Source organism: Odocoileus virginianus, chromosome 24 (assembly GCF_023699985.2).
Source record: "Odocoileus virginianus isolate 20LAN1187 ecotype Illinois chromosome 24, Ovbor_1.2, whole genome shotgun sequence".
NCBI lineage: Eukaryota > Metazoa > Chordata > Mammalia > Artiodactyla > Cervidae > Odocoileus > Odocoileus virginianus.
In genome coordinates, this window is record NC_069697.1 from 6,861,794 (window position 1) to 6,873,938 (window position 12,145).

Genomic DNA, 12,145 nt, shown 5'->3' on the forward strand with positions numbered 1-12,145 from the left:
ATGTTTGCGCTGTGCTGGATTAATACGAGAATAAAACAGAAACACAAAACACGGTATCTTTTTTTTTTTTAATTGGAGATACCGTGCTGCAGCTGTTAATCCTTTGCTTATACATACTGACCCCAGGCAGTGGCTAGGATGGCGCCTGCAAACTAACGGCCCAAAGCGAGATGCCCCCAGTGCAAATAGACAAGGAAGGTAATTTCTGTCCTTCTTGCAGCTGAGAAGCTCATTCAAACAAGCCTTTGGGAAGAAAAAGTCTACCAAGCCTCCTTCCTCACATTCGGACATTGAAGAGCTTACAGATTCGTCCCTTCCGGCATCCCCCAAGTTGCCCCACAACGGGGGTGACTGTGGGTCAGCCTCCATGAAGCCCTCGCAGTCGGCCTCTGCGTAAGTCACCCCCTCTGCAGCATGAGGAAGAATCTATTGAAGACAACTTCAGGCCAGGCCCACGTGTCTGTTCCGAATGGAACCGCAGCACCGTCGCTGTGTCCAGTATTTCCAGATCTTCCTTAGAATAGCAGGCAGCATTCATTTCTCTTCTGTTTTCCATACATTAGAACGTGAATGTTTCTTGATCTCATTCTCCCCTTTTCTAAGTTATTATTTTCACTGGCATTTGTCCTTGTATCTATCTAACTGTGCATTAAATGCAGGTCACCCCTTGTCTGGCCACCAAAGAAACGGCAAAATGGCCCTGTGATCTACAAGCATAGATCCCGGTAAAATGAAGTGTGATGCATGAAAACTGCCCAAGATCCCAGTGCTAACCTAAGCAGTGTTCACTCCTGCTTTCTCTAAAATCACTCGCATGTGTTTCAACAATAACGACCTCCTCTGCCCTCCTGTTGTGGAAGTAAAATTTTGTTACCTTAAGCCAAACTGCAATCCATTTTTCTTCATGTGTTAGATAATCTAGCATAGCATTTTTTTTATAGTATCCCACTATAATGTTATAAGAAAGAATAAAACATTTAGAATGTAAAACATGTGCTCTGATAATTCTCTTTGTTCTGTATACTATTTAGTTCAGATTCCATGTGTGCCAGTGACGGCAGCTCCCCAGAGCTGGCATATGCAGCAGGGCCACAAATAGAACCATTTAAGACCTTGCGCACCTGCTATAATTCCCTGACTTAGAAGAACATAGCACTGTCATTTTGTGACCAGCAGCTTAATCCTTGCATTTTAAATAGAAAAGATATTCATTAATATAAAAGAACTTCTTTTGACACATTTCCTCCCAAGCTGTCTGCAAAACACCACCACAACAACAGTAAGGGTGTAGTGTATGTGACCTTCAAGCAGCCCCAACTAGCCTGCTTGTTTGTGTTGAAACCTTGGTTCAGTTTCATTAGCTGACCTCCTAAATCAGCTGAGCCTACCAGGATTATATAACACTCATCCATTACTTAAATGTCCAAAACTAATCTCCTTGATTTGTCTACAGTATTTATTTTGAAGTTTTGTGGTAACTTGAAGATAGTATTATGGCAAATAAGGTTATTCTTTGCAAAATTTTATAAAACTAGACATCAATATTTTAATGCATAATAACTTTGTTTTAAACAAATTTAATATGTTGCAAATAGAAGGTTAAGTCTCTTGAGAAAATGGTTGAATGAGATGCAGTACTACTCTGACTTTCAGCCCCATAAATATCAGCAACAAGGGAATTTTGAGTATCAGTTTCTATACAGTAAAGATAGGTTGTTTTTCAACTTCAAAAAATAGAGATTAAAAAAAGAGAGAGAGACAAAGGCCTACTCTTTTCAGTTTTGAACCTATGAATGTATTACTGTTGGTAAAACTCTTTTTCCTTTTCTCTAGGTTTTGCCAGCAGCAAATAATCTCTGTACCTGCTGGATAATATTGCAGTTCAGCTTTTAAAAGAATCATTGCCTTTCCTAATCCTCTGGCTTCCCCAACTGCTGATTTTGTGCTTTCTTCTTTCTTCAGGATCTGTGAATGCACAGAGGCTGAGGCAGAGATAATTCTGCAGTTGAAGAGTGAGCTCAGAGAAAAGGAATTAAAATTAACAGATATTCGGCTGGAGGCCCTCAGCTCTGCACATCATCTCGATCAGATCCGGGAAGCCATGAACCGGATGCAGGTTGGTCTGTAAGCACCTGCAAGGAATGAACAGGAGAGATTTAAAATGCTGCTTATTCTCTCCTCTCAGTTATTGCGAAAGCAAATCTCACATTTAAATCCCTTTTGGAAATGCACTCTTTTTATTTAATCTCTGCAACTCCTTTCCTAATATCGGTTGGAGAATTTTGTCAAATCCAGGTTTGGAAACGGGAGTGCAAACTGGCTGGTTGCACTCAAGGACCATTGAAGGCACTTTACTAGTGATTGAATTGGCTGAGAGCTAAGTTTTCAGAGAAACTACTACAGCCCTTGCTTCTTCACTTTCCCATGATTTACCCTTGGTGACTTTTTCCTATAATTTTGAAATCTGACTTTCAAACACCTTTACCTATTTTTTATTGAAAAACAAATGAAATGAGGAAAGGACAGAAATATAACACAAGCTTTCTAAATATGAAAGTAAAAGTGATGTAGAGTGCCATCTGTAAAAGTAAAGCTTTTGTATGTCTTGGAAGGATCCGAAGGCTAAATTCAGAATCAGTCTGTGCTCAGACTTTCATTTTATTATTGTCAACCAGTAATCACTTGGTACCACAGATGACTGAAACAGGAAAAACTTGTTGCCAAGCAGATTCCTAAAGCACTGATAGAGTCATCAAAAGGCTTGTGTTGTTTCTATGAGCTTAGTGCCCTGTTGTGAAGGAACAAAAACTTTTCCAGACATTAGCTAGAATTCTGAAGTGATGATTTTAAATCAGTTCATTTATATTACTTTTGTTTTACTGTGGTTTTCAACTCTCTCTGAATTGAGTATTATGAAGGGCATTTTCTATGATGAGGTATTAATAGTATTTCGTTAATTTAAAAAAATTTTTATTTTATTAAAGCATAGTTGATTTATAATGTTGTATTACAAAGTGTCAGATGTACGGCACAGTGATTCAGTTTTATATATATATATATATATACACACACACACATATATATATATATATATACACACACACACATATATATATATACACACATATATATATATATATATAAAACTGAATATAGATAGATATAGATACATTCTTTTTAGATTCTTTTCCCTTATGAGTTTTTACAAAACACTGAGTATATAGTAGGTCTCTCTGTTGGTTATCTGTTTTTATATATGTTGTAGTGTTTAATTCTAAAATGAGAAATGGAATGACCTCTTCAATTATGTTATTCTTAATTCAGGTGAGACCACATCCTGGAAAACTCCTCAAATATATGATAGATTTTTTTTTAAAGTATAAAAATATTCCACTGGTCAGTGTATCTGTATTTGTGAATATCTGAATATGTATATGTGGGAGACAGAGAAAGATACTTACTTTTCCTTCGTTGGAAGGAAATCTTGTTTTCATAATTTACATTCATTTACTCTCTCACCACATTAAAACACACACACACACCGATTAACACTACTGAAAGAGTTGATACCCTTTTCTCTTCGACTTAGCGCCGTGTTTTCATGTTTCCGATCTCCCCACAGAATGAGATTGAAATCCTGAAGGCCGAGAATGACCGGCTGAAGGCGGAGACGGGGCACGTCGCGAAGGCGGAGGCGGGGCACGCCGCGAAGGCGGAGCCGGGGCGCGCCGCGAAGCCCGCCCGGCCCCCGTCCGAGTCCGCCAGCAGCACCTCGTCCTCGTCCTCTCGCCAGTCCTTGGGCCTCTCGCTGAACAATCTGAACATCGCGGAGGCTGTCACCTCAGGTGATTTTGTGCGCACATGGCCTCAGCCGAAGCTTGCCTGTGACTTCACAAGCGAGGACGCCTCGAACTGGGAGCCCCTTGCCCGCCGCAACCCTCACCCATTGCCTCTTCAAAGCGTTAACACCCTCATTCTCAGAGATAGCCCTTTTCCCTTATGAGTTCATTCTCTGTCATGATCACTTTAAAAGAACATTCTGTGTAAAAGAGTGAAATGCCTTGGAGGTATGGTTTTCATATCATTTTTTTAAACAACTGTTTGTGCTTGAGAAGCGCTTCCTCCAGGATTACAGATAGGACGAAGGAGCAATGTTCTCAGTGACGGTCGTTCGCACTCATCACTAGATAATCAGAGCCCCGTGCAATTTGATAGCCTTTTAAGTGTAGGAAGCCCATTTTCAGGACCTATGCCTAAATTTGACTAGGTGAGCCTGCATTTTGCAGCCCAGTGAGAATACAGTGCTCCTCTCTCACCAGACTACAGCTCTATTAAACTGTCACCAAACAGACAAAAAGGAAACACTGGATTCCAGCATTGTGTTCAGAATAAGGGTGCCGATTTAGTCAGTTGAAAATAGAATCATAAAAAAAAAAGAAAAAATAGAATCATGTAACACACCATTGTCTTAATATCTGATGAACTATTCACTTATGAAGTATAAGTGCTCCTTTAATTGAGCGCACACACAGCATTTAATTATTTTTGAATACATGAAGGACTTGGTTGAATAAAGATTTATAGGAGGATCTGTGGTGATTACAAAGCACAGCCACTAGATGACGCTGGAAAACCAATAATTTGCATGTTCCTGGGCAATTTTAGATCCCATGATAGAACTGAGAAACTTCATGACTTGCCTAAAGTATAGAAAACAAAGATAAGGTGAAAAACACAAATAGATATACAACAAGCTGATACTGATGATATGTTAATAAATCATATCTCTTGCTTCCAAAAGGTCAGAATTTGTAAAATTCTACTAATTATATCTTCCCTTCATGGGATAAAATAAATGGCCCAAATGCATACTTGCTTTCTTATAAAAGGTAGCTGAAAACTAAAAGGTAAGTAGGAATTCCCTCAAGTTCATGGAAACAGTGTTTTATACCATTTGGCAGGGATGGGGGAAGGAAAATGAATTCTGAGAAAACACATCAAACCAAAGAAATATTAGTACCAGTAGCTCAGCTGATAAAAGAATCAGCCTGCAGTGCAGGAGACCCCGGTTCGATCCCTGGATTGGGAGGGTCCCCTGGAGAAGGGAAGGGCTCCCCACTCCAGTAATCTGGACTGGGGAATCCCTATAGACAGAGGGGCCTGGAAGGCTACAGTGCGTGCGGTCACAAAAAGTCAGACAGGACTGAACACAGCACAAGAAAAAACAGAGGTTATAATTAAATGAACTTATAAGTCATTAGGTAAAATAAAGCTATAGAAATATGGTAGTAACTTGAATGTATAAATTATCCATGAGATGTTATCACCACTTTCTTCAAAAGATGGGGGAAGAAAAGAGCAAAAACTTTAAGTCTGAGGGTCCTGAGCCACATCCTATATGTTGGCTTCTCAGTGATGGATCTGAGAGAAGTGAAGTAGGATCCACACCTAACGGCAGTCAGTGCTTTCCTGCGTCCTGGGGCTTCACTTCATAAGGGTTAGTACCTTACAGGATGGCTTAATGGTGGGATTTTATGGCCTGTTACATGATTTTGTTTTAGCCCAAGGCATGATCAGGGTTTTTTTTTTTTTCCATTTATTTTTATTAGTTGGAGGCTAATTACTTTACAACATTGCAGTGGTTTTTGTCATACACTGAAATGAATTAGCCATGGATTTACATGTATTCCCCATCCCAGTCCCCCCTCCCACCTCCCTCTCCACCCTATCCCTCTGGGTCTTCCCAGTGCACCAGGCCCGAGCACTTGTCTCATGCATCCAGCCTGGGCCGGTGATCTGTTTCACCCTAGATATACATGTTTCGATGCTGTTCTCTTGAAACATCCCACCCTCGCCTTCTCCCAGAGTCCACAAGTCTGTTCTATACATCTGAGTCTCTTTTTCTTTTTTTGCATATAGGGTTATCGTTACCATCTTTCTAAATTCCATATATATGTGTTAGTATACTGTAATGGTCTTTATCTTTCTGGCTTACTTCGCTCTGTATAATGGGCTCCAGTTTCATCCATCTCATTAGAACTGATTCAAATGAACTCTTTTTTAATGGCTGAGTAATATTCCATGGTGTATATGTACCACAGTTTCCTCATCCATTCGTCTGCTGATGGGCATCTAGGTTGCTTCCATGTCCTGGCTATTATAAACAGTGCTGCGATGAACATTGGGGTGCACGTGTCTCTTTTGGATCCGGTTTCCTCAGTGTGTATGCCTAGAAGTGGTATTGCTGGGTCATATGGCAGTTCTATTTCCAGCTTTTTAAGGAATCTCCACACTGTTTTCCATAGTGGCTGTACTAATTTGCATTCCCACCAACAGTGTAAGAGGGTTCCCTTTTCTCCACACCCTCTCCAGCATTTATTGCTTGTAGACTTTTGGATAGCAGCCATCCTGACTGGTGTGTAATGGTACCTCATTGTGGTTTTGATTTGCATTTCTCTGATAATGAGTGATGTTGAGCATCTTTTCATGTGTTTTTTTGCCATCCGTATGTCTTCCTTGGAGAAATGTCTGTTTAATTCTTTGGGCCATTTTTTGATTGGGTCATTTGTTTTTCTGGAATTGAGCTGCAGGAGTTGCTTGTATATTTTTGAGATTAATCCTTTGTCTGTTGCTTCATTTGCTATTATTTTCTCCCAATCTGAGGGCTGTCTTTTCACCTTGCTTATAGTTTCCTTTGTTGTGCAAAAGCTTTTAAGTTTCATTAGGTCCCATTTGTTTATTTTTGCTTTTGTTTCTAAAATTCTGGGATGTGGGTCATAGAGGATCCTGCTGTGATTTATGTCGGAGAGTGTTTTGCCTATGTTCTCCTCTAGGAGTTTTATAGTTTCTGGTCTTACATTTAGATCTTTAATCCATTTTGAGTTTATTCTTGTGTATGGTGTTAGAAAGTGTTCTAGTTTCATTCTTATACAGGTGGTTGACCAGTTTTCCCAGCACCACTTGTTAAAGAGTTTGTCTTTTTTCCATTGTATATCCTTGCCTCCTTTGTTGAAGATAAGGTGACCATAGGTTCGTGGATTTATCTCTGGGCTTCTATTCTGTTCCATTTATCTATATTTCTGTCTTTGTGCCAGTACCATACTGTCTTGATGACTGTGGCTTTGTAGTATAGTCTGAAGTCAGGCAGGTTGATTCCTCCAGTTCCATTCTTCTTTCTCAAGGTTACTTTGGCTATTCAAGGTTTTTTGTATTTCCATACAAATTGTGAAATTATTTGTTCTAGTTCTGTGAAAAATACCGTTGGTAGTTTGATAGGGATTGCATTGAATCTGTAGATTGCTTTGGGTAGTATAGCCATTTTCACAATATTGATTCTTCCAATCCCTGAACACGGTATATTTCTCCATCTGTTTGTGTCCTCTTTGATTTCTTTCATCAGTGTTTTATAGTTTTCTATGTTAGGTCTTTTGTTTCTTTAGGTAGATATACTCCTAAGTATTTTATTCTTTTTGTTGCAATGGTGAATGGTATCATTTCCTTAATTTCTCTTTCTGCTTTCTCATTGTTAGTGTATAGGAATGCAAGAGATTTCTGTGTGTTAATTTTATATCCTGCAACATGATCAGGTTTAAAGGAGGCAAATTTAGTACTGAAAGTAGTTTAGAAAGAATGGCTATATAAAAATTATACACACAACTAATGTCTAGGGAAGGCTAGGACTCATAAAGGTAGATATAAAATCAAAGAAATTAAATTTACAACTTTTGTGGCCATGTGCTGGCCATGATTCAGAATTTGGGATCATTTGGTGGGTGCAGGATATTTTCTTTTTTAATGTGCTTTACAATTATCCATTTCATCATTTATTATAGTATTGTATTATTTTCTTCCCTCGGTTATTTTTAAAGGGTGATTCTTGTGTCTACACTGGCGAAAAAATTAAATAACTTGACATCACTTGACTAGGAGAGCTTTTATTCCCTTCAGGATTGTTTCAGTTCAGTTCAGTCACTCAGTCGTGTCCGACTCTTTGCGACCCCATGAACTGCAGTACACCAGGCCTTCCTATCCATCACCAACTCCCGGAGTCCACCCAAACCCATGTCCATCGAGTCAGTGATGCCATCCAACCATCTCATCCTCTGTCGTGCCCTTCTCCTCCTGCCTTCAATCTTTCCCAGCATCAGGGTCTTTTCAGATGAGTCAGCTCTTCGCATGAGGTGGCCAAAGTACTGGCGTTTCAGCTTCAGCATCAGTCCTTCCAGTGAACACCCAGGACTGATCTCCTGTAGGATGGACTGGTTGGATCTCCTTGCAGTCCAAGGGACCCTTAAGAATCTTCTCCAACACCACAGTTCAAAAGCATCAATTTTTCGGTGCTCAGCTTTCTTTGTAGTCCAACTCCCACATCCATACATGACTACTGGAAAAACCATAGCCTTGACTAGATGGACCTTTGTTGACAGAGGAATGTCTCTGCTTTTTAACATCTTGTCAATCTGCCGCACAATTGCACTCATTTCACATGCTAGTAAAGTAATGCTCAAAATTCTCCAAGTCAGGCTTCAGCAATACATGAGCCATTAACTTCAGTATGTTCAAGCTGGTTTTAGAAAAGGCAGAGGAACCAGAGAACAAATTGCCAACATCCACTGGATCATTGAAAAAGCAAGAGAGTTCCAGAAAAACTTCTACTTCTGCTTTATTGACTATGCCAAAGCCTTTGACTGTGTGGATCACAATAAACTGGAAAATTCTGAAAGAGATGGGAATACCAGACTACCTGACCTGCTTCTTGAGAAACCTGTATGCAGGTCAGGAAGCAACAGTTAGAACTGGACATGGAACACAGACTGGTTCCAAATAGGAAAAGGAGTACGTCAAGGCTGTATATTATCACCCTGCTTATTTAACTTATATGCAGAGTACATCATGAGAAGAGCTGGGCTGGAAGAAGCACAAGCTGGAATTAAGATTGCCAGGAGAAATATCAACAATCTCAGATATGCAGATGATACCACCCTTATGGCAGAAAGTGAAGAGGAACTAAAAAGCCTCTTGCAAGTGAAAGAGGAGAGTGAAAAAGTTGACTTAGAGCTCAACATTCAGAAAACTAAGATCATGCCATCTGGTCCCATCACTTCATAGGAAATAGATGGAGAAACAGTGGAAACCATGACAGACTTTACTATTTTTGGGCTCCAAAATCACTGCAGATGGTGATTGCAGTCATGAAATTAAAAGATGCTTACTCCTTGGAAAGAAAGTTATGACCAACCTAGATAGCATATTAAAAAGCAGAGACATTACTTTGCCAACCAAGGTCAATCTAGTCAAAGCTATAGTTTTTCCAGTGGTCATGAATGGATGTGAAAGTTGGACTTTGAAGAAACCTGAGTGCCGAAAAATTGATGCTTTTGAACTGTGGTATTGGAGAAGACTCTTGAGAGTCCCTCAGACTTTAAGGAGATCCAACCAGTCCATCCTAAGGGAGATCAGTCCTGGGTATTCATTGGAAGGACTGATACTGAAGCTGAAACTCCAGTACTTTGGCCACCTCATGCGAAGAGTTGACTCATTGGAAAAGACCCTGATGCTGGGAGGGATTGGGGGCAGGAGGAGAAGGGGACGACAGAGGATGAGATGGCTGGATGGCATTACTGACTCGATGGACATGAGTTTGGGTGAACTCCAGGAGTTGGTGATGGACAGGGAGGCCTGGTGTGCTGGGATTCATGGGGTCACAAAAGTCAGAACGACTGAGAGACTGAACTGAACTGAACTGAGGTTGGTCATAACTTTCCTTCCGAGGAGTAAGCATCTTTTAATTTCATGGCTGCACACACCATCTGCAGTGATTTTGGAGCCCCACAAAATAAAGTCAGCCACTGTTCCCACTGTTTCCCCGTCTATTTGCCATGAAGTGATGGGGCTGGATGTCATGATCTTAGTTTTCTGAATGTTGAGCTTTAAGCCAACTTTTTCACTCTCCTCTTTCACTTTCATCAAGAGGCTCTTTAGTTCTTCTTCACTTTCTCCCATAAGGGTGGTGTCATCAGCCTATCTGAGGTTATTGATATTTCTCTCAGCAATCTTGATTCCAGCTTGTGCTTCTTCCAGCCCAACTTTTCTCATGATGTACTCTGCATATAGGTTAAATAAGCAGGGTGACAATATACAGCCTTGATGTACTCCTTTTCCTATTTGGAACCAGTCTGTTGTTCCATGTCAAGTTCTAACTGTTGCTTCCTGACCTGCATACAGGTTTCTCAGGAGGCAGGTCAGATGGTCTGGTATTCCCATCTCCTTCAGAATTTTCCACAGTTTATTGTGATCCACACAGTCAAAGGCTTTGGCATAGTCAATAAAGCAGAAGTAGATGTTTTTCTGGAACTCTCTTGCTTTTTCAATGATCCAGTGGATGTTGGCTATTTGATCTCTGATTCCTCTGCCTTTTCTAAAACCAGCTTGAACATCTGGAATTCACGGTTCACATATTGCCAAAGCCTGGCCTGGAGAAATTTGAACATTACTTTACTAGCGTGTGAGATGAGTGCAATTATGCAGTAGTTTGAGCATTCCTTGGCATTGCCTTTCTTAGGGATTGGAATGATAACTGACCTTTTCCAGTCCTGTGACCACTGCTGAGTTTTCCAAATTTGCTGATATATTGAGTGCAGCACTTTCACAGCATCATCTTTTAAGATTTGAAATAGCTCAGTTGGAATTCCATCACCTCCACTAACTTTGTTCATAGTAATGCTTCCTAAGGCCCACTTGACTTCACATTCTAGGATGTCTGGCTCTAGGTGAGTGTGAGTGATCACACCATCGTTTTATCTGGGTCGTGAAGATCTTTTTTGCACAGTTCTTCTGTGTATTCTTGCCGCCTCTTCTTAATGTCTTTGGTTTCTGTTAGGTCCATACCATTTCTGTCCTTTATTGTGCCCATCTTTGCATGAAATGTTCCCTTTGTAGCTCTAATTTTCTTGAAGAGATCTATAGTCTTTCCCATTCTATTGTTTTCCTCTATTTCTTTGCATTGATCGCTGAGGAAGGCTTTATTATCTCTCCTTGCTATTGTTTGGAACTCTGCATGGTTAGTGGGCTTAAACTTGACAATCAGAAGTCCTTTTATGCTGGGGCTTTTTAACAGAAAAGCTTTGTAGAGTACATGATTAATTAAAAAAAAAAAAAGTAGACAAGACAGAGGACAATTGACAGACATCCAGTCCCTGAAATAATAGTGCCTGTTCCGTGCATCCAGTGAAGACAGAGGTGTGAAAAGACCTTTATTTTTCTTGACAGTATTTCACTTGATTGGAACCAGAATGGCAAAATTTTTATTCTTTTTTTTCAATATGTTGACAGAGGACCATAACTTTTTTCCCCAAAATAAATAAATAATAAGTAAATAAACCAAAAACAAAACACAAAGAACCCTATCTCAAATTGGCTGTTATTTGTTTTCCCTCAGAGTTGTTTGCTCAGATGACCATCCCTTCCATGTCCCAATGAGGAGACCCAGAGTGAGCAGCGGTATTCTCCTCCAACTGTTAATACAAGGAGTTACAGTAGACATACAGAGAAAAGGAGTAATGGTTAGAACAGATGAACTTACTAAATACTGAGGATAAAGTGCTTTAAAAGCATTGTCTGTTATGCGCCCAATAACTGCCAAGCTGATGCTTTTATAACTCATTTTATAGATGAAGAAACCGAGACTTAGGGAAGTGATTACTATAATTAGCTCAGTAAGTGATAGAGCAGGGAATTCATATTCTTTCTCACCACGGTATTCATTCCCAATGCCCAGTACAGTACCTGATTTCTTTGATGCTTAATAAATTATTATTTTAAATAATTATTTTTTAATATTTATGAACAGTTATGAATAATCAAAGTACTAAAGAGGTGATTTGGTCATGAATTATAAGGTATCTAGATGTGAATTATTAGCCACTTTATTTTGAGAAAAGGAATGAGAATTAAAATGACACTTAAGGGAGAGTTTTGAGCAGGATAAGCAAAAAGATGAAAGCAGGAGGATGTTAATCTAGTAAAAAAAAAAAAATTAATTCCAGTAAGAGAGATTCTCTTTGACAATTTAAAAATTTCTAGCAAAAAAACTCCTTATTCCTTAAACTCTAAATTTGTTTTTGATTATTATGGTATTATGGCATTT

At 39.5% G+C, this 12,145-nt stretch overlaps 1 protein-coding gene across 9 annotated transcripts in view; it reads left to right on the top strand.

Annotated features, from left to right (window-relative positions):
- Positions 1 to 12,145, top strand: part of NAV3 (neuron navigator 3) — an 889,111-nt gene that overhangs the window by 846,610 nt on the left and 30,356 nt on the right. For all 9 annotated transcript variants that reach the window (XM_070454242.1, XM_070454243.1, XM_070454238.1 and 6 more), the window contains 3 exons: positions 221 to 393; positions 1,963 to 2,116; positions 3,623 to 3,845. In XM_070454242.1, coding sequence (XP_070310343.1) covers positions 221 to 393; positions 1,963 to 2,116; positions 3,623 to 3,845 — 550 coding nt within the window. The remainder of the gene's footprint in view (positions 1 to 220; positions 394 to 1,962; positions 2,117 to 3,622; positions 3,846 to 12,145) is intronic.